Here is a 22,459-nt window from a genome sequence, read left to right as displayed (position 1 = left end):
TTAAGGTCATAATACCTGTGATTTCTGCAAAGTGTGGCTGTGTGTCCTGTCCAGGTTTCCCCACGTACTGGCACGTTTCCTTATTACACTAATGCACTGCCCTGGGATTTCTGCTGTGGCTTCCCCATCTCTAAGTACCTTCCCTACCTACAGCAAGGGTTTTTCAGCTCAGGGTAACCTTCTGCTATTTTGCAGCAGCCATAACTTGGATCCAGGAGATTTCCCTTGAAAGCATACTAAAGTGCTACCCCTTAACCCCAAATCCTCCCCTCATTTGCATGATCCTCACTCAGCTATAATCCCCATGGTTTCTGAAGGGTATTGGCCAAAGTAAACTCTGTCAATATAAAGACTGTAGCTATTGTGTTTTGGTGAACTAATGATCCCTGTTGGTCCCAAAGGGGCTGAGCTGCCTTGAGGAATTCCTTCAGCCTTTCCAGTCTGTCCACCTTTACCACCTGACCACAGACCACATCCTACACAGGTATCCCAAATCTGGAACTTTATTTATAAAATGACTCATACAGGGACGCACAGTCCTGAACCACTTCAGCTCGACAGGGCAAAATTACTAGGCAGGGCACACTGAGACCTCTGAAGACGACTGGAGCTAATTTGCCAGGGGCTGGTTTGTAGATGCGAAGCCTCTTTATGTGCTGCTTTAGAGAACAAGCTCGTGTTCTTACATTGCTGAGTATATGCCAATGAATGCCACCATGCTATGTACAAACTTCAATAAGAACTTTCCCCCTAAATTAGATGGAGGAGATGAAAATGGCTTGGCAAAATGATGCGACCTTGGAAAATATTCTCAGAGAGCTCTGGAGCAACTCAAGCGCGGACACGCAGTAAATTATTCAAAGGGCTGCCTCCATTTCTCTGCTCCTCTCCTTCCGTGTGAACTAAAATCCATAGAGTGGGATATACTTTCTTCCTTATGTGGTGTTATTTAGATCATTCCTGCCAGCCACGGTGGGAGGAAGAGACCAACAGTTCCCAGCAAACACACAATGATGAACATCCAGAGGAAGATCCTATCAATGACCATTGCAACGTACTTCCAGTCTTCCTTCACCTGGGAACGCAGAGATGAAAGACCGATTATTAACATTTATTTGAGATTAAAACTTATGAAGCCTATTAGTGCTTATTCCAAAATAGGATATTTTAATTTAGGTCCAGAGACAGGAGGGGAAGGTCTCGCTTATATTTGGTGGCCCTATATGATGCAAAGATTTATTCTATCGGTCGCTGATGTGGGAGACAGATTCCCAGACTGCGTGGGTGTGCACGTGCAATTGCAAACCCTGTTCACAGCTCCCCAGGGATGACATACGCCCGTGGATAATTAAGTTCATCTGCATACTCACTGTCCCATTTTCCATGAGCAACAGCTGCAACTGGGTGTGTAAATGAGGCTGTAATTCAAACTGGGGAGGGTTTTGGGGGAAAGAAATTACTTGTTTCCCCATGCTCGTAAACAGATTTGCTTACAGATTAACGAAGCCAAACTCTTTCTGCTAAGGGATTTACAGCTTTGGGTGAGTAAGCAGTGAAAATGAACCAGTAAATAAAAGAAGTTGACTTCCTCACTCTGTTTTTCCCCCACTTTTGTCTTGCTGTGGGAGGATTTTCCAGCAATTCCTCTCTGGGGAGGTCTAGTACTTATTAATACCATCAGGCAGGAATTGTAAATGGCTATTTCATTATGTAAGAAACCACATACATATGAAAACCTCTTTTATTACATTGCTGTTATTAATTTCTTTCTCAGGAAGAGGACTGATCAGATGGCAAAGTTTTATTTGATATGGCTGTACCCATTATAATTTCCTACATTATACCACTTGGTGATTAATAGAGCCAAGGGCTGAAAATTGGCATGCTGCCTCGCTCTTTAGGGAAAACATCTCAGTGGGAGCTAGCTCAAACCTCTTCAGTGGCTGTGATTGCAGCAGGTCAGGAGCGTGGTGTAAGGAGGAGGAGGCAGCGAAGCCAAGGCTGCGCTCTGCTGGGGCTGCTTTACTGCTCCTACCAGTCTGCCACCCCAACTCCTGAGCTGTATTTTGATTAGTTTTTAAGAAGCTCATTCAAAACTATTTTCAGGAAAGGATCAGGGGCAGAAACCAGCTGACTCCCCCACCCCCAAATTCCCAAAGAGTAAGGGAATCTGTGGCTCTTCCCTGGTCTAGCTCCTTGCATGTCTGAGCAGCGGGAACTGGGCATTCTGCCCCAGGGTTTGAGTGGAGGGTTGAGGTGCCTTGGTGGCCTCTGATCCCCAGGACCCAGAGCCTGCAACTGAGATTAGAGCAGTCCTGGGTGGTTTTATTGTACTTTGTTAAAAATAAACCGGTGAGATTATCCTGTGTTTCCTTCCCCTCAGCTACATTCTCTCCCATTTTATTTTTAAGCTGTCTTCTTGTTAGAGTAGTCCGGAGATGTACACAGGCATGAGGACAACAAGGCTTCCCAGACGGTGCTGTTGGTGTCTGGTTATTTTGGCTCGTGTGTGACATGCAACTTGTTTTGCTTCTCAGTCTGTAATTAATTTCTAATGGCATTTCTGTCATACACTGGGACAATTCGGTCTTGCATTTTCCCCCATGTACCGTTGTGCTCGTATTGTTTGCAGATATCTTTTCATAACAAACAGCTGCCTCTTGCATTTCCCATTTTCTCTTTGCTGAAGCACTTAATTAAATGAGCTATTTACTTTTAATTTAGAAGCACTGCCCCCGTGGCAATGGTGCTTTAGAAAAAAGACAGAAACTTCAAAAGAAGCTCTGTTCTCGTTCTGCGAAGGTGCATGTCTCTCAAAATTACCCAAGAGACAGCGAGCTGTGTCTCAGGGGCTGCAGCTGCATCAGAGGTGCTTGCTGATAGATTTGTTGAAGACTTCCATGAAGAAATGCCACAACTTGATTTTAAGATGAAAGCAAATTTCTGAGTAATGATTTTTTCCCCAATAAATTCTCATTTAATTAGATCCGTTCTGCTCCTTACAGTAAATTTCAATTCCAGAAGATCATGTTTCCTTCTTCTTTGTCACTTCCACCTGAAGAAAAAATATGCTTTCCCACTTGACATTACTTGGATCCAGAAAAAGAAAATAGTATAGCCTCAGACCAGGCTCAGCAATTATTCCCCCAAATCTGAAAACCCAACCTCTGCCTACCGTGCCAACCACAAGTGCTGTGAAAGAGCAGAAAACTGTGGGCGGGTTTCCAGGCTCTTCCTGGGGAGCCTGGTGCATCGGTGGTCCTGGGGGTGACCCTTCTCCGCTCGTTGCTGGATGTTTTCCTGGTGCCTTTGCTCGCAGCCTGGGCTGGCAGGAGGTCTGGTCAGAGCCCTCAGAACTGCTCCTTTTCTTCTGCTTTTGATGTTTAGCGCTGTAAATAGCTTTCTCAGGATAATCACTTCATTTCAAGAAGGAAGAGTAGTGGAAGATGCAAGAAGAAAATTCATGGCTTCTGAAGACTGTTTTCATTTTAAAGGAAGTTGCAATCATGGATTAAAAGGAAAGGACCCAAGATATGCATCGACTCAGTTCCTGATGATATCAACAAGCTTAGCAGAAAGAGAATCAGTTGAAATGGGAAGTATTATTGGTGTAATATTCTTTCATTTGCATCAGGGGGAAACGAGTTAAAATCAACTGACTTCCGTGGGTTTACTTGTGATTATTGCTAGGAGGAGAGAGCAGAGTTTAATTCCTGCAGTCCCAATGTGCTTGTGAAGTGCTTTAGCCCAGCAAAGAGTTCTGGGCCATCAACTAATGAAGATGGGGATTCACAGCCCATCTCCGCCACAGATTTGTTCTGTGACCTTGAACAGGTCACGTCATCTCTGTATTTTGGCTGTCACTCCTCAACAGGAGGAATAAACAGTTACTTCCTCAAAGGGATGTTGTGAAGTGAAATACATTAAGAACAGAAGCCTCTCAAACTGTGGTACCAAAGAGCATATATATGGACAGTAGCACTTAATCTTTTGTTGCTACTGCTAAGTGCTCAGTGCTGTGAAAAATGCAAATATAAAGACACTCTTCATGCCCAGGAAGTCTTGCATAAAAGCACTATGACTTGCACTGACTCTAATTCTTGAGAAAATCAAATTGTAAGCACAGCTGAAAAAGTACCTTTTGCTGAGGGATCCCTCTAGGAAAAGCTAAATAAGACTTTTCTTTAGCAAGAACATTAACTTCAGGTTATTTTCTGGCTTCCTTCATTATGGCCATAATTAGCTAGCACACCGAATCCATAGTATTGCAGGGGAAGAGCTACAAGAGGTGTGAAAAGATGTGGCATCTGTACGTGCATCACCATCTCCGTTAAAAGAAATTCTTTCAACCTCTACTTTCCTTCCCTATTTGTAGCCATATTTACCCCTTCAGAGTAAGTGTGAAATTTGCCTGTCCACCCACTTTCCTGCACAGAGCCAACTGCTCCAGTGGCAGTCCACTAATGAGGAATCGCATCACGCAGAGCTAAACATACCCTGCAACGTCCCACGCTACTACGCGCTTCCCACACCCACAACCTATTTTGGGAATTTGCTTTCCTAGGCTCAGTAGCCAGAGTCAATGCTTAATAGAAAACAGAGAGTGAATTCCCCGTCTGTCAGGGGCTTCTCTATAAAGAATAAGTCTGCTACGTTCCCACCAGATGACTGCTTTTTGGGTCTCTTTCACAATCTCAGCTGCTTGCTTCCTACTTAACAACTTTACTCCTATTTTCTGCTGGAGAATCCTGTTGTTCTAGAGCAGCCCTGAGCATGGTCTGGTTGTGCTACCCCCTTGGCCCACATGCCTGCCAAGACCCCGAGGACAAACTCTCCAGCTGTGCCTGTAGTGGCCAACGTGTTCAAAAGCCACAATACCAGGGATGGCTGAGCCTGCATCAGCAAGTGCACCGGCTGTATAGCCCCCAGGTTTGGTGCGGTTTTCTTAGCAGATACTTTTTGACTTACCCAAGGAGACCAGGCTAAGTTAGCATACTTACTGAGAAATCCGCGTCTTCTGCTCGCAGGTGGTCTGCGATGTAGTGAACCCCTTCCACGGCCAGCTTCAGGGCTGGGGACATCAACACAAGATGTTGCTCTTTGGCGCTGTGAGTCTTGCTTCCTTGAGCTGGTGTGCCAGCTGCCTCGCTCTTTTTGCATTTACACTTGCACTGAGGGGGCTTGTGCTGGGGCTGCTCTTCATTTAGGTGGCACCGCTGGGACGCTGGAGAGCCAGTGGATTGGCCATTGGTCTGGGAAGAGTCCTCCTGCAGATAGCAATACTGGATGCTCCGGGACCTACAGCGGATAGTCCCTTCCTCTGCCTTATCGGGGCTGTACATCTGCTGAACACTTACTGATCTGCCTTTCAAGATGGAGGTGGTCTGGTTGTCACTCAGGAGGTGGCATGAGGGTTGTGGAGGGGAGCAGCTCACCTGTACAGGCTCTGGGTGCAGCACAGAGTACTGCCCAGAAGGGGACTTGCAGATAGGCTGGGGCTTGGCTGGCTCCTCGAGGTGGGCACAGAAGGAAGATGTGGGTGATGGCTCATTACTCTGGGGGCTGGGGGAAGATGATGTAGTGAAGTTGGGTTCCACGTCGATCTCGGACCAAAGCCTTGGTGTATTGGTTATTTTGTGCATGGATTCAATGAGCTTCTTGCAATTGTCTTTCACTGTGGAGGGACGTTTCATGAAGAGGAGGCGTGGGACTACGTCAAGGAAGATCCTCCTCACCCAGTCAGGCATTGTGTGGGTACGCGGGGAACGATGGTGCACGTTGAGCACAAAGACAGTGATGATGATAGACAAGGTAACAAATATCATGGTAAAGAGAAGATATTCCCCAATCAGAGGGATGACCAAGGAGGTAGACGGGATGATCTCTGTGATGAGCAGCAGGAACACAGTGAGGGACAGCAGCACGGAGATGCACAAGGTTATCTTCTCTCCACACTCGGAGGGCAGGTAGAAAACCAGGACAGTCAGGCAGGAGATCAGCAGGCAGGGGATGATCAGATTGATTGTGTAGAACAGTGGCAGCCTCCGGATAATGAAGGAGTAAGTTATATCGGGGTAGATCTCTGTGCAGCATTCATATTTCTTGCTGTTGTAATTGCCCACCGCGTTGATGATGACCCATTCCCCACTCTCCCAGTAGTCCAGCTGGTCCACATGACTGTGCATGCTCACCAAGTCTATCTTGGCTTTGTCATAGGTCCAGGAGCCAAACTTCATTGTGCAGTTTTGCTGGTCAAAGGGGAAGAAGGTAACATCGATGCTGCAGGAGCTTTTATAGATAGCAGGTGGCATCCATTTAATTCTCCCATCATAGAAGAGGTGGGCCTTGGTCAGGTGGGTGACTGCAAAGTCGCCGTCAGCACTGGGGAGAGATAGAAGATAAAAAAAGACTAAGGCTTCTCTGGGACATGTCAACACTGTTAAAGAAATAGGATATTTAGTGCCTGGCTTCCAAAAATGCACTTGGGGCACCTGAGAGGTGCAAGAGGCACATCGTGTGCAAACACTGGTCCATCCACTCTATCAAGTGGGTTTTGAACTCTGTTGGCTTATGCAAGCACTGGATTTGCATGTAAATGTCAGCCCTCACCTTGCATAAGTCAGGTCCTTGAGGTGAATGTACACAAGTTTTCCTCAAAGGTGCCCCATAAATGCCCTGGAAAGGGTTGAGTTTGCTTTAGAGAGGTGGGAGGACCCACTACCAGGTGGTGTGGCTGTGGGCTCGGCAGAATTAATTGTGACAGCTGCTATAAATGAAAGAATGCTGGGTAGTCACTCAGTCTCTTAACGAAAAACAGCAAGAACATCCTATTAATAGGAATAAGGAAAGTTAATCTCTTGATTTCCCAGTCAGGAAGAGAGCTGTCTTTTACCGTGTCTTCTTACAGGGACTCTCAATCGGGGTCTGCGTGCTGGTATAAGATAAACAGGTAACAACCCAGGATTTTGTATCAGAAAGCCATTTTCCAGCCAGTGAAAAAGCTATTGCATAAACAGCATTTTTTTGGTTTAGATCTGCTTTTCTCAGCTGATCAGTGCACGGATGTCCCGCAGCACCGTGCCGTTAACCTGTGACACCGGCTGCTTCCAGCTCGTCGTGGGTACTGGGATACAAGTGAAGGAGACCAAAAAACCACAACAGGCAAGGCAAGTGCACTGGGGATCTGGGGGAAGAAAGACCACTGAGGAATGCCATACTTGAGCTGTAATAGTGTTGGAGAAAGGAGGGAGACTGAAAAACCCTGGGAATGGGATCCCCAGCCCTGGAGACAGCCCCGTCCTCCACCCGCCTCAGCATCACCAGCCGCAGCTCCGCTCCTTCCTCGCCCCCGCGGCCCTGCTACCACACGTTACACATTGAACCTGCTGCGTGCCCCCGTGCCTGGAGGCCACAGAAAGAAATTAGCTCATTAATATATTCCATTAGCGCAGCAGGTAATTAACGCCCTGCATGGCTATGCCATCAAGAAGCGCTGTTCCTCCCCTGCTCTCAGTGAGGGGGACGTGTGGACTGTGACACTTAAACGCCACGTCTGGGGCCAAGCCCACGGGTACCTTCTCTGCAGCAACGTCCTTCCTCCAGGCAGTGGCTGCAGGATCTGCAGCCTGCGTTAGCTTACACGAAGAGGCAAAACTGAAGCATCCAGAGCTGCACAAGTGACATATCTCCTTGTTCCAGTAATGATCGTGATGGAGACTGGGTGTTTGAATCACAAAATTACACCTTTGCCTGAAAATGAGCCAGGCCCCTACATCTGCAGCCCCTTTGTGCAGTCGCTGGCTGAAACTTCAAACCCTCTCTCTCCCTTGATTTCTACCTGCAGACAGAGGACTTTGGTATCCTTGGACAGTCACAACCTGGATCAAACACCCTGGTTCAAGGAGCCTTAAAATGGGGGGGAGGTTTGGATAAAGCTGCAATTTTTTTCATCATGAGCAAATGTCTGAAAGGTTGAAGTCCCAACTGAAAAAAAGCAGGTGGAATCTGTTTGTAGAGCAATGCCCTCAAGTCGAGCTACAGGAATAGAGAAAAGAGCATCCAAAGAGCAAGGAGGGAATTGGGGACCATCTTACACACCTGGCTGAAGCCGCTGCGGAGCGCGGGGATACGGAGGAAGCAGCCTGTTGTGTGATGCCGAGCCGCAAACAGCAACGCCGCTGAAGAAAGGAGAAGCTGAGCAGGGGAGGGAGAGCTTCTGCTAAAAACTTGAGATGAATTATTCAGGCTGAGATGGACAGAAAGCTCTCTGCTCCTGCCCAGCCCTCCCAGCTGGAGCTGATCCAGCTTGCAGCCGCTTTCCCCGCGATCGGCAAATTCCCTTGGCCCTGCTCCGCTGCTTCCGCGCTCAGACGTGCCGTGACAGCAGCCGTGCAGCGGCGGGGTGCGCGGGGGTCACACCTCTCCTCTCCCTCGCCGGCGGCAAGATAAAAAGTGCAGGGACGAGCTGGCAGGGCCCCTCAAGCTGTTGAAGGCAGAGGAACTTCCCTAAATTTATTTCTTTAGGAGATCATCCATTAATTCGTATGCAAAAGGAGAAAAAAAAGACTTTCTGATATTTCGTCTTGCCCTGTGAAGCATCCTCGTCAGTCCATGACCACACTGGCTTCCAGTGAGACTGCTGTAGTATTGCTCCTTTTGGGAAACTGTGGCAGGATCTGGCCCTCGGTGAGCTGTCTTGGCTAACACGATACCTGGGCACATGCCCCCGGCCCCAGGATCACAGCCCAGATCTTTGTCTTTTGAGACAATTTTCCAGGTTGGTTGAATTAATGGAAAAATAAACTCAGAATTACTGTGTGGAGGAGAACCAGGTTTTTACTAAACTCTTCTTTGTGTCTATAATGGAAAGCCTTTGCTCTTTGTGGCAGATTTCAGAAAAACAAAAGAACAGAAAAGGACCCAGTGCTTTTTGACCTCTGAACTGGACTTTTTCTAAAGCTTTAAAATGTCTTTTTTCTTTTTTTTAAGACAGAAAAGCTAAAAATCTGTACAAACCTAGACTGCTGTCTCAAAGGGATCAAGGCAAAACCACCATTGTGTTTTACTCCGGTGCAAATAAAACCGAGCAATGCCATTGTACCATCCACCCAACTCCTTTCTTACCTCTTCTTTCTTAAATATAATTTACACTCCAGAACCCCTTGCTTTGGATGCAAACCATCTGGTTTTTTCTCCTGGGTTTTGCCTGCACCGTAAAGCCAGATTGAGACATGAAACATGCACAGCCAGTGACAGTCCAGTGTTTGCTGTACGCGGTGGTTTTCATTCTAAATCTCAAAAGGAATTTGGAATCCAGTTCTGCATTTAATGAGATCTCTGAGGCATGATTAAATCGTTCATTAATGGAACAATATGCTTATAATTGGACTTATATTACAGAAAAGGGATAATAAGCGTCCACTAGTGTTTCCCTTCTTAGGTAGAGCAATGTGTAGTTGGCTGGGTAACCAACACAGGTGTGTGTTTTTCCTTTTCAAAGCTGTAGGAAAAAGGCACGAAAATTTTGCTAAAAATTCATCCAGGAACAATAATAATTCACGTAATTGTGTTTCATTCCCAGAAATGTCTTGTCTGGCAGTTTTGCAGTCTCTGCGTGACTAGCCCCACGCCTCTCTTCTGCAAGCGTAAATGTAACCAGTGTGATGCTGCAGATCTTGTGTGTCAATTATTTCCATAAATGATCTGCTTCTTTGATGAGGAAGATATTTTTAATTGCTTGCCTAACAAACCCAGACTCATCCCGAGTCCTCTTTGGCTTACACGTTATTACAAATAATACTGATACTGCCTTCCAAGCTGGATTTTGCCTGCAGTGCCATGGCAGGAGTGAAACCAGCACCAAAATAGCTTCTTGCATTTGAGAGTCAGCTAATGACTCTAAGGAGCCATAAAACACCCTGGGATCCTCCTGCTTCTCTCTCACCAACCTAACAGGGCTGTGAAGTAATTCCTGACTTTACTGGGCATGTTTGAACTTCTCATTGCACTTCAATACGAGATATTTGAGCAATTTCTAAGCAGGGTAAATTAGCCATGCTGTTGTACATAAGCTGTAGCCAAGCCAGCTATATTGTGCAAAGGTAGTGTTCGCAGTTGTCTTAACCCTTTGTGCATACATATATTTTTGTCTCCTTCTCCAAGCTTACCACCCACTCTGGACCTTCAAGCATACGCTTACTGGATTGGAAGCTATGCTTGCTGGCGCCCTGCCCACACGGGGTGAACCTAGAGAGATGCTTTCATCCTGGGTGAGGCTTTCATTCTGCTCCTCTTGACATGAGAGAGGGAGAAAATGAGGTCACCTGGCTGTCGATGGTCTTCCAAAGCCTTTCCCCAATCTCCTCCAAGGGATGAAGTTGAGACAACCGACCGCAAATGAAGTCTGCAGTTATGAGATTGGGGAAATCCTGTTTTCTTGTGGAAAGCTTTGCTGTGGGAAAACCCATTCTTGGCCCAGTTGTGCCGACAGCCCTGACTGCAAACGTGAATATTTCCTTAGACAGGAAGGTGGGAGATCTGATACAGTGGGATAGAGAAAATCTGCAGTCATTCCTTTATAGTGGTAGCACATTTTCATCTCATTCAGTCTAGATCACTGTATTGTGACCATTGGGAAGAAGGAGCAAGCACAAGGTAAACAACACAACAAGAACTTGAGAATTAAGATAGTGAGGCTCTCCTGATTACCCTGACCTGACAGCTCTAAAAATCTGTCAGTAATGAAGTACTGGAGCTCTTATATTCTCATGTCAAGTACAACAGTGCACACCAATAGAGAAGACAGTCGCTTATTCCTTTGCCAACAGAAATAGTCTGCTGTGTTCTGCAGCCTTTGATTCCTCACTTTGAGAATAAAGGCTTGTCTTCTAAAATCTTCTAAGTTTATAAGGGTTCAAGGATTGCATTGTTTTACTGGCAGCCATCAACTGTATTTCATTAAAAAGCTCTGTTGATGGAGATTCTTCTTTTTTTGCCAGATTCTATTTTCCCTGCAGTTGGGAGATACATCATTTCACAAAATTAAATGTTTTCAGAATGCATGTAAATGAGGCACACATTTATTTTAATTTCTGATGATACAATTTAAATCCAAATAGAGCTTTAAAAGCTTGAAAATTAGCTATATACATATATGGATATAGCTAGAATGTCCTCATTTAAAGCATTTTTCATGGAACAGTAGTAACCAAGACAAATTGGAGTTTCAAGACCCCTTTAAAGAATGTACCCTGCACCCTTTTTGTAGACATTAAAGACATGCTTCTGTAATGTTCAGATTAAAATATTATGCAAAGGCAGATCAGAGAATATTTTGTTTAACAATCGTTTTGTGCTACCAAAATGATAACTACAAATTCACAGGTTGGAAGGGACCTCTGGAGATTATTAAGTCCAAACTCCCTGCTCAAAGTGGGGTCAGCAACAAGAGGATCAGGACCTTGTCTAGTTGGGTTTTAAAAATCTCCAGGGTCCTGGCAACTTGGGTAGAAAACAGAATTGCACATCTTGGGTACATAGATGGAGGTGTCAGTGCACTGATGTGTACTTCTGTAGGTCCCATCCCAGCTTTTGCCTGCTTCAGATGTTTAGAAATCATTGATAAGCAAAAATAGGCATCTGTCTCAGAAATGGCTGTGCTACACTGATGAAATAAGCACAAGTTTCTCAGAAGGCTCTAACAGTGCTGAATTTGTGCATTTTCCTTTGACTCTTCCCTTTGCCAAGCATCCTCATCAGCATTTTGTAGGCAAAACTCTAGCTCTGTCCTTAGCATAATGGTAGGAGAAGTCCTTGGATGCTAACTCAGCAACAGCCCATGAGAGAGATCCCTCTTATAAATTTCTTTCTATCAGTTCTTGTATTACTGGATAGAGCTTGGCAGCAAACCTCAAAGGCATCTAGAGATATAATTCCTCTCCAGAAACATAGTCATTTAAACTCACAGAAGCATCAGGAAAGCTTAAGTGTCAAGTAGCGATTATGGGCCTATGGTAAGTACAATCTGGTGCAAAGTGACACAATCTGTGCAAGTACACACTCAAACACAAAGGAAAATGTCAAGAGTGTTTCCAATATTTTAAAGGTTAGGCTAGGGCATCTTTTTGTATTTCTCCTCCAAACAGCTTTAGGATGAGTCAGGAAACCAGTGTTAATCTATAAGTCTCCCTGGTTGCAAACATCATAGTATAGTTCAAGAGAACAAGCCACTATAGTATAGTTCAAAAGAACTCTTTGCTTTCTCATGATTTTCAAAAGCTGCCTGCCAGATGACCTTCTAACCTAGTCCAGTAATCCTTTGTGTCCATATTACTACTGGGTGAATTCCTCAAGATCTTTCCTGCTCCTAATTACAGAAATTTGTATTTGAATCCCCTTCATGTATGATCTTGTCTTTTATTCCTTTTTTTTTGTGACTATGGAGGCTGAGGATTTCTTTTTGGAACAGCTAACATCAGAAAATATTGAGGAAAAAGAAAATTTTGAAGTCTGAATGTTCCCAGTAGCTTCTTCCCAGGTTTTACAATCATCAGGCTAGAGAAGACAAATGCTATCATGAATATCCAGTTAAAAACTAGCCAGGGAAGCTCACGTTTCAAGTTCCTGTCCATCAAGGACATGGTCTTGCATTCCTCTGGGCAGCCTTTAGCAGCCGCAGCACCTGGCTGCAAACGTGCAGTTTCAGGAGTTTCTCGTCTGAGTTTCTATGTTGCACGGGGTCCAAATGGCTCAACACAGAGGTGGAAAAGGAAAGAAAAAAAAAAAAAAAAAAAAAAAAAAAGCAGCCCCAAGGGCTTATTCCCTGATTAGACAAAAAAAATTATTTTTTTTTACTTTAAATATACAAAGGAAAACTAAAATGTGCTTAAGTCCATTCACGAATGGGAAAATAAGTCAGAGGATTAGATAATTCATTTGTAAATGATTTGGTGGTGTCTGAAGAGCCTTTACAGCCTCAGATAAGGAACAGTTGGCCTTCCTGGCAGAGAAGAAGAGGCTTTGTCACTTCACTATTGACTCATACTCCTCTGTTATACATATGTTTTGTCACATCTAGTAGAAACTATTTACAGAGTCTTGGAACTTATCTCATCAAGCCTGAAAATTCAACAGCATATTAATTTCCCTGTAGGATATTAATTTGGTTTTAGATTCTTTATGAATGTTGACAACTACATATACTCTCTAGGCCAAACCAGCTGAGTTTACTGATTTAATTTGGGCCTCTAGAGTGGATAAATGGAAGTTTTTTACAATAATGAGCTTAGATATGAGAATAACCTCACAACAACGGGTTGGGTTTCCTTAAAGATGTAAATCTCAAATCAATTTAAATTTCACCATTTCTATATATACCCCAAGATCAAAACAAAAGGGGCATTTGTATAATCTCCTGTCCAGAAAGTCTTTTTTCCAAAGGATACCATCCCAAACAAAAATACCATACTTCTGCCAGAGCATGTGGTAAGCAATAAATAACTCACATCAAAAAGCCTGAACAGCAAAAGGCCAGTGTGGCCACCCTCTCTCTTTCACCAAGATCTCTGCACACAATTCTCTTGCTCTTAGGGACTCAGAATTCTGTGCATGTAATTTAAATTCCCTCTAAACAATACATATATATTATATATATATGTAAAATATGAGACGGAGTCCTTGTTAGCATCAGCCATGACTAATCACTGTCTTTGCAAAGCCTTTCTTTCTGAAACATTTCTAGCTGAGTTGCCTGCAAGGAGAAAAACTGTCTGGTTATGCAGTTGGTGAGCTGCCATGCAGAAGAGCCTCATCTTGGTGTCCCATCATCCTACAGGTTTTGCCTTGCATACATTGCGTTTGCCCTGCCTTGCCCTGCAACCCCTAAAAAGCATGAAACCTCATCGCTAGAGCAGTGCAACTAAGATATTGACTGCAGCTTCAGATGCGTTTGACAGGAAGTTAGGTAGAAGAGAGAAGAATATCCTAGGGCAGAAAACAGTTTACATAAGACTATATGAAAGAGCATGGGCAAATATAGCTGTAAAGAGGTATAGAATTGATGGAAAACCATTACTGACTGGCTAATGGTTGGCGCCTACATCCATGTTTAATTCATGATAAAGAAACCAATTAAAAATGCATGATAGACTCATGACAACCAACAGAGGAAAGCATGATTATTAATGGTAAGTATGGATAACGGGAGAGAAGTAGCTTGGATTTAGGTAGCTGGGGCACTAGATCTCCCTGTGTGGTAGCAGGTCACCAGTACGGTTAGACTTGCTATCTGCCATACCTCGCTGCAAGTCAGACTGGGTCAAGCAATAAGGTGGGCAAGGCTGAAAGACTCACACCCCAGAAGAGGATAAGGAGGACATTCTGGAATAGCTGCTGTGGCCAGCAGATAGGCAGCTGCTCCCTGGAGTCCCTGTAGTTGCTCGACAGCAGCAGTGAGCAAGGACAGCAGGGCAGAGGGGCAGGGCATGCAAGGGGCAGAAGCCAGCTCAGAGGTCTGGGTGCCCACTGACTTCTGGGGACTGCTTTCAACATGAAGTCCCAAAATGACCAGAGCACAAAAGGATACCAAAGCCTCCTTCTTTAGTGCTAGGGCCCTCCTTGCATGGGCCATGTTCATCAACCTTGGTGAGCATGGTGGGCCAAGGGAGCAGATGCAGAGATGACACATCAGGCTCTTGTGTACCAGTAGCTCCAGCAAATGGATGGTTTGAAGCACCATAGACAATGACAGTTTCTGTAGCACTATTTCCTTTGGCACTGTGGTCTACCACAACAACCACCAGAAGCTCCAAAAATAATAATCCTTACCATTGCCATTAATTAAGCGATGAGAAGGACAAGGACATTCTTTTTTTCCAGTGGAAGCTGTGAGCACCTTTCTTGGCTGCAAGTGCCTATGAATTGGTCATTTCCATGGTCTAATCTCTGACAGATGCCATCTCTGAAAGATTTCCAAGAGGTTTGCAATCACTCCATACCACTGAGGATCAGAGACAAGCTAATGGGAAAGACAACAATTTCCATAGTCTCCAAAGCTCACAATCCCCTGGACAGATTCCTCCTTCAGCCTTTTTTTTTTTTTTTTTTTGAAACAAAACCAAAATCATATCAAACTAGAACCAGGCAACTGTTCATTAAAAATGAGCCTGGCTTCCGCTGTGAGTGTTTTCTCTGAGTGTTTGTGTTTGACGCTTGCAGCAAGTGTTTTCTCTGGAGCCTGTGCTGGAGGGGGGAGACTGGGATATCCTACATCCCAGGAGACTGGAGAGCTCTGGTATGATAAGCCAAGGAGAAAGCAGTCTTGGCACTTGGAAAGTATTTCTAAGAATATCAACAGGCTCCAAAGGAAAGAAAGAAAACAACCACCTTCTCCTTAGGAAGTGTCCATACAAGAGACAGATTTCAAGCATTTGGAATCAGGAGCAAATACCTATTTAAGAATAATTCTAGAATGTTATTGGGCTGACCTAAAACCTGTATTTCTAGCCACATAAGCTTGACATGTTTCAGCACATTTTCCTTATTTAAGACCACCCTCAGTAATTGGCTTTTCCAGTTGATGGTGATGAATTACGGGAGAGCTCCTTGGTGAAATGAAATTGAGGACTGAAAGTTCAAATCCAGCTTACTTATATATCTGACATGTGAAGAGAAAACAACACCCGGCATCCCCCAACAAAACTCGCTGTCCAGAGAAAGGATCATTAGGAGAACAAAGCCCTTGCGATGAATGTTGGTCATGCCATTTAAGGCACGTCTGGGACAGGTATTAGGAGAATCTACATGGAATTCAACCACCGAGAACAAAACAAGGAGGAATAATTGCAAGAAGCAGCTTAACACCATGGGCAGAGAAAATTTGCAAGAATGGGTTTGCCCTCTGGCCACAGTGCTCACACTCACTTGTTGTAGAGGACAATATCTGGCCTCCAGATGAGCTCCGAGGGGATTCGGATGGATGTGACGTTTTCGTATTCTTGGGGGTCCCAGCGTAGCTTGTAGTCATGCCACTCCTGCCAAATATGAGGCGGTTACAAAGCGGGGAGAGTTCAGATTGCAAAACTGAAAAGGAACATGGAAAAGCACATATTTTGACACACCCACCTGCTTCACCCACACATTCGTGGTCATCATTTGATTTTTCTCATCCTGAAATGCAAGATCAGATATCAGTTGCAAAAGCAGATGAAGCAGCCCGAGGAACTCATGAAATTTCTCTTAATTGTACTTAATTTCTGTAATTATAAATCGCTTCTGCAATAAATGTAAGTTGCATCTTGGAAATAAAAAGCAGATGTTTCTGTTATTTAACATGGGGCAGGGCACAGCTGCTTGATACCACTGAACAGCTGAGCCTGCACCTAAGCAATCTTGTGAACAGATGGACTTGAATTTATTGGGATTTTCCTTGGTGCTGCTGGATTCAGCCTATGACGATGGGACCAGGCAGAGGAAAGAGCTCCACAGCTTGGCTTTGACCTGAGCACTGAAAGAAGAGGAGTGATGGATATATATAGCCCTACTCACACACGTGTGTGTGGATTGCAATGCTCAGCTTCACCTGCAAGTATGTTTAGTACTTCTACTGTGAAACATTATCCGTGAACACAGTTCTGGAAACATGAAGCTCAGCAGTGTTTCCCCTTCTACCAAATACATGAACTTAGAGCACTATGGATTGGGTTTTCTGAATAAACCCAAGCTACTCTGCTGACATGTAACCCTCGGACAGCCTGGTGTATACCCATGCTGTCAATTGGTAGGCTTTTTCCCAACTCTAAGTACAAATAGTATGGAAAGGTAGAACTATATATATAGATATATTTTTAAATAGTGTAAGGCAGATATAATGCTGGCAGCACTGTAGTAGAATTAATTACTGCTTGCTGCTTGCCCTGCATGCTTGTTACAACCCCTATGTAAATATCTAAGATGAATAATGTGGGGCAGAGCCTAGTGCTGGTCTGATTTAAGTGTCACAGCAGAGCTTATTGGTGTTTTGTTTCTTTTCTCTCTCTCTTTGGTCAGCATCAAAACCAGCTCAATTGACAGGGCTTATTTGGAAGCAAACTGCTCGTTATTAACCTTGCTCTTGTGGCAGTTCAGGATTAATTCTGAACAGTAAAAGCCAGGAGATTGGGGGAAGGGGGGGCGCGGCTGTGCCTCCCCCTTGCTGAGCCTCCACACTGCTGTTGTGGCACCAAATGCAAAACCTGATCAGAGATACCCTCATCCAGGGTTAGGGACCAGAAGCACATGGAGGAAAGAGGAACACAAAAAACATTCAAATGAGCAACAAAGAAAGGGAAAATATCCAGCTACTTCCCTGGATGCCGATGGGAGATGAGGAATGCTGCTGGAGGAGGCTGCCATGCCCTGGACTGGACCAATCCTTGAGCATCTGCTTCTCTTACCACTTTGCAATTCAAGCATCTGAGGGTCTCCACCACAGTCCCTGCACTGGGGATCCCAGTCTCACAGGTACTACCCTTTACTGAATTTTCCTCCCTGGCTGGGTGCAGGCCCTTTGTGGAAACTCCTGCCCGTCACTACACCTGAGGGCTCTGCCATCCCTCGGAGCCAAGCGAAGCATGACTCTAGTCCCATGGGTTTATCTCGTAGGGGGGTTGCAATGTGCTAATGACTGACTGCTCCTCCGCCTGCACGGCTGACTTCTCCTGCACGGAGCCAGCCCAGAGGACAGCGGGTGATCCGCAGCTGATGCCCTGATGGTGGTGATGCACTGCCTGGCCTCTTTTCTCAAGGTGAACGCAGCACACGAGGTCCTGCAGAGACACGGGCTTAGGAGTCCAAATGTGTTTCTCAGTGGCTGCTCCTAGACACATGCTTGATCCCTTACCACTTTTTTCTGGGCTCAGAAAACCCTCAGCACACCAGGGTGAGGTAAGGACGTGCAGGGATGTCAAGTTCCACATTGATTTTTGTTCCCCTGCCCCCAGCTGTTGTCAGCAGGAGCAGGGGTTTGAATACGACTCTCATTTCTCTTTCAGACTTCTTGTCGTTGGGAGCTGAACGTCGGGTCTAACAATTGCAGCGGGGTTTGTGCCAAAACAGTGTCTCTGTCGGGAAGGGGGAGAGACAGCTGAAGTGCCGCCGTGGTGGCAGGGGGTGTCATCAGTCCCCAACCACACAGACCTGGGCAGGAGGGGATAGAGCTCTCCTCCAGCTGTACCCACCGGCCCCAGCACAGAACTGCCTGCTAGTTGCACTTCTAACACTGACATGGTTTTAAGAAGATTAATTCTTCTTAAGTAAACTGGGAAAAGCACTACGAAGCAGGTGTATCGATCCCCCTTCTTCCACAATTCAGCAGCTGCATAATGGAAAGTCTCTCTCATGCCTCCACAGTCACTAATGTCTCATCTTTAGTCTTATTAATTATTCAGATGAGAACCACACAACTTCAACATTAGCAACTGCAAACAGCCCTGGATCCCTCAGGTTGACGTAAGAGAGAGGAGGGGAATGGAAGACCATTTCTGTGCTGCAAAGCTGGAAGCTCATGGCTTGGGCACAAGGAGATGCAACTCCCTGGCAACTAGTGTCTTTGATTGCCCACCTCCCGCACCACCTTGGCTCTGTTTCCTCTGCACCTCAGAACTCTTATCTCAAAATATAAAATGTGGAGAGTCATCTGTTACGATTGTCCCACACCAGTAATGTCTTTAAGTCGCTGTACACTTTCTATTATCACCGCTTTTACTCTGCCACACGAATACAGTCAAAAGTGACAGAGAGCCTTCAAAAGCGAGGCCGACACTTGTTCAAGAGATGTGCATCTGCACAATCACACTGCCCTGGGACGTGTTGTGGGCAAACAGGGACAGGAGAGACAAGCATGCGGGAGCAAGATCTGCACAAGCTAGAAAGCCTGTGTGCGTGCTTAACATCTGCAGCCCTGCAGGGATCTCCTTTGGATTCAACACTTGGCCCCAACACACCATGATAGAGTAATCCTTTAAATGCCGTTTCAGTGAGCATCAGTCCGGAGTGCAAACCACTCCGTTTTGTACATAGCATACGCAATTTGCACACGTGTAACTTCTATTTGAGCAAACATTCAGAAATAATTTTCTTGTTAATATCTGCCAGATTGGCTAAAAACCCTCAAAACTTTCATTTGGAGAAAGCTCTTCAGGCAAGCTCTTCCAGAGATGCGTAAACCACTGTTCCTATGAGCTTGTGTAAATTAGTGTTAATAATTATGGCTAAAATTCCAAATCAGCTATTTGTTTTTTTCCTTAGCCAAGACTCTCTGGCATTTATACCAGTTGCTCCACTGCTCTGCTGTGATCAGTCCCATGGATTTTGATAAGGAATTTGGGATTTTGCCTATAGTAAATGAGGATTAAAGAATCCACTTTGATGACCAGCTACTCACATGAGTCATTCCAGCAGAGCCGTCAGCATGATAACTCTTCTCTGCCCAGAGCAAAGTCTTCCCAACCCAACCCTGGATCAGCCACTAAAACCCACATGCACCAGGAGCCTCTCCCCGAGCCCCAACCCGGTTAATTTTGGCCGCTTGTTGCACAAACAGGTTGCACTTACAACATCGATGAGCTGGGCAATGGACAAGCCGAAGCGGACGAGGACCACATCGGAAATGTTGGCGACCGGGCGGGACCACTTGTTATAACCAGAGAAGAGTTTCTTCAGGAGACGCTCCTCCGCGTGGGCTCGGGTTTCCACCTGACCGAAGGCTGTGGGGAAGGCATGGGGCACGACGGCGTGAAACGCATGCAGCTCCAAGCGCCGGCATAGCTGGAGCCTTCACCGGGGGGGATCCCCAGGCTAAACCCAGTGATGGGCAAGTAGGGACACATGGGAGGGTGATGCCACCCTGCTGACTTGCCTCCCCGCTACCCCAGGCATTGCCGTGTATTTCTCACTCTATTCACCCACCGTGGCCAATTCCCAATGTAGGGTTTCTATTGCAGAGCAGGATTGGTCTGCAGAAAGTGAGGGCATCAGTACAACTGTTTGAAAAACACTACATGGGCCATTCTTCTCTGAATCTGGTTTAATTTTTATGGCCACTTTGCAGCAAGTTTCTAGCGCTGAAGTCTGCGAGAGGGAAGGAGGGATGCTAGAAGGGCAAGACAAAAAGGAAAAAGCAGCCTCCTGCTAGGAGATAGGGATTTTGGATCAGATTTACACATAAAACTGGCATCAAATGCATCAGAAAAAAAAAGGCAGACTGAAATTCAGCTCTTCAAACTAACCTTCATAGCTGGTCTTCCACAAAAATGGTGGGTGGAGGAAGAGGATGGGGGAGAGCACAAATTGGATAACCAGAGCGCGGTTTCCCTCAAGCACGACTTTAAAAGTTGGAGGCTGCAAGGAGCAGCCCTGACCCTGCACGTACACTACAGGAACCGTCGGAGGTGCCTGTTGGTTATTAGAAATTAAAGCCACCTTTCTTCCAGGGGACTGCCGGGGGAGCTGCGCTCCTGTGCTGGCTGCACGCAGACGCATCCTCCACCACGGACAGCGGGGAGAGGGAGCCGGGGGCTCTCCCCGCGTCTCTCGTGGAATATGGCTCCTACTTATTCTTTAGCTGCCCTGGATTATACAAAGGGAAGCATTAGCAGAGCGCTGGCTGTGCTCTCCCCAGCCGGAGCTGTAGCCTGGAGACACATTAACACACTTTACCCAGGGAAGAAAAACCCGGGCAAGAAGCAGGATGCTGAGCCCCTGCCTGTATTCTCCCTCCTGTCCCCTTCCCCACCGCGGCTTTAACCCTTTCCCCATCAAATCAGGCAAGGAGCAGAAAATAAAAGCAAAGCATTGCTCAGGAGAGGCTGGTATTTAGGGATCTGCAATGATGGGGCAGGAGGATGCAGGAGTGGGGGAAATTCCGTGTTGACAGGGACCAGTCTTTGCAACATGCCATGGAGAAGGATAGGGGAGAAAAGAGCTGAAGAGCAGAGCGGGGGTAGAAAAGCTTTTGCAAACTTACCAGGGAAGACGCTGGCACACAACAGGAGGAGGAGGTTTCCTTTAGACACGAGAAATCCCATTGTGGAGCAGACCTCAGGCTCTAGTACGCAGAGTCTCCCGTCAAGGCAACTTTTCCTCTCTGAGTCTCTGGATCCTCCAGCTTCATTCCCCTAAACTCCTTTCTCTCTCTCCCTCTCACCGGCCTCTGGGAAGGGACAATAGCTGGTGGTTTGTTTGTTTTTTCTTTTCTCTTCTGACTGATTTCCAGCTCTTCCTCCCAGAAGGATGCTCTTCCCTGGGACACCGACGCACATATACTTGCAAGGGACGCGTGAGGGCTGCAGCAAGCTCCTGTAAAGAGCACAGCCCCCCTGGGCTCTCCTGCTTGCTCCTCTCCCCCTTCCTGCGGGGCGGTTTGGCTGCTTGGTTTATTTATTTGTTGCTGCTGCTGCCGTTTTCACCCTTCCCCCAGCCCTTTGGGCAGCCCTTGCTCAGATTTTGCTGCTGACGGGCCACCGATGCCCACGCCAGCCCTTGGTGGAGCAGAGAGGGAGCACGGTATGTTTGTGTGTTTAACGTAGTCAGACCTGCCCACCTCCTGCTTAGGAGGAGGAGAGAATCTGTGCGCTCCAGCAAACAGGCTGCAGGGAGGAAAACTTTTAGCATGAGAAATAAAGGGGGAGATCCAGACCCCAGCTGCAGCCAGAGGTGGTGGGTATGAGGCCATCTGGGATCTTTATAGCACCTGAAGCCCAAACAGTTCCTAATTAATGAAAGCTGTCTGCTTAATCTTGTCCAAGTGCTTTTCAAAATCACTCCTGTAGACAACAGGGTAATTAGCCTGAGATATATTTCTGGCCTGGGCAAGTATCTTTGCTGTCGACGGTTATTGGGCTGAAGAACCTGCCCATGAGAACAGGGCTCTGCTGTGCTTGGTGCTGTACAAACACATAGTACAAACACACATATTAGTCTCTGCCCATAGGCAATAGGCAAATCAAAGGTGAGACGAGACAAGAGGTTACTTGAATGTATCTATATACTTGAAAGTACCTTAAATATACCACGAATAACTCTGTTGAAGTCATGAAGACTTTTTGTGGACGAAAGGATAATTCCTTGTGTTAGCAAGGAATTATCACTCTAGCCCTTCATCTCGCATCCCTGATTCCTCACACAGGAGACATGGAGTAGAGCCCTCTCCTTTTCATTTTAAAACTAGCTTTGATATTAACACAATTACTTCCACACGGATAGCAAACGGATTTCATTTTCAGGCAGGGGTAATTTTGCCAGCTGCAAAATTAATCAAAGTCTGTTCTAATAATACTAGCTACATATTTTATGTAGAATAATTTCCCTACTCCCAAAGCATCTCAAATATCTTCCAATATAATAGATTGCTGGCTGAAAATGGGGAGGATTAAAGCCACAAGAGAAATTAGGTCTGTAGTGAGGTTATAAATAACAACAGTGTAGT

At 45.8% G+C, this 22,459-nt stretch overlaps 1 protein-coding gene across 1 annotated transcript; it reads right to left on the bottom strand.

Moving 5' to 3' along the window:
- Positions 1 to 487: 487 nt before the first annotated feature.
- CHRNA4 (cholinergic receptor, nicotinic, alpha 4 (neuronal)) lies at positions 488 to 21,194 on the bottom strand. The gene is made up of 6 exons (XM_009579210.1): positions 20,999 to 21,194; positions 19,588 to 19,739; positions 16,120 to 16,164; positions 15,919 to 16,028; positions 5,001 to 6,381; positions 488 to 1,075 (listed from the first exon to the last, which is right to left on the bottom strand). Exons 1-6 carry the CDS (start codon positions 21,057 to 21,059, stop codon positions 950 to 952), a joined length of 1,875 nt encoding a protein of 624 aa, XP_009577505.1. The 5' UTR covers positions 21,060 to 21,194; the 3' UTR covers positions 488 to 949.
- Between the last annotated feature and the right edge of the window lie 1,265 nt (positions 21,195 to 22,459).

Source organism: Fulmarus glacialis, unplaced genomic scaffold (genome assembly GCF_000690835.1).
Source record: "Fulmarus glacialis isolate BGI_N327 unplaced genomic scaffold, ASM69083v1 scaffold8626, whole genome shotgun sequence".
Taxonomy (NCBI): domain Eukaryota; kingdom Metazoa; phylum Chordata; class Aves; order Procellariiformes; family Procellariidae; genus Fulmarus; species Fulmarus glacialis.
Note: the sequence above shows the minus strand (reverse complement) of the source record. Positions and strands in the feature narration are given on the sequence as shown.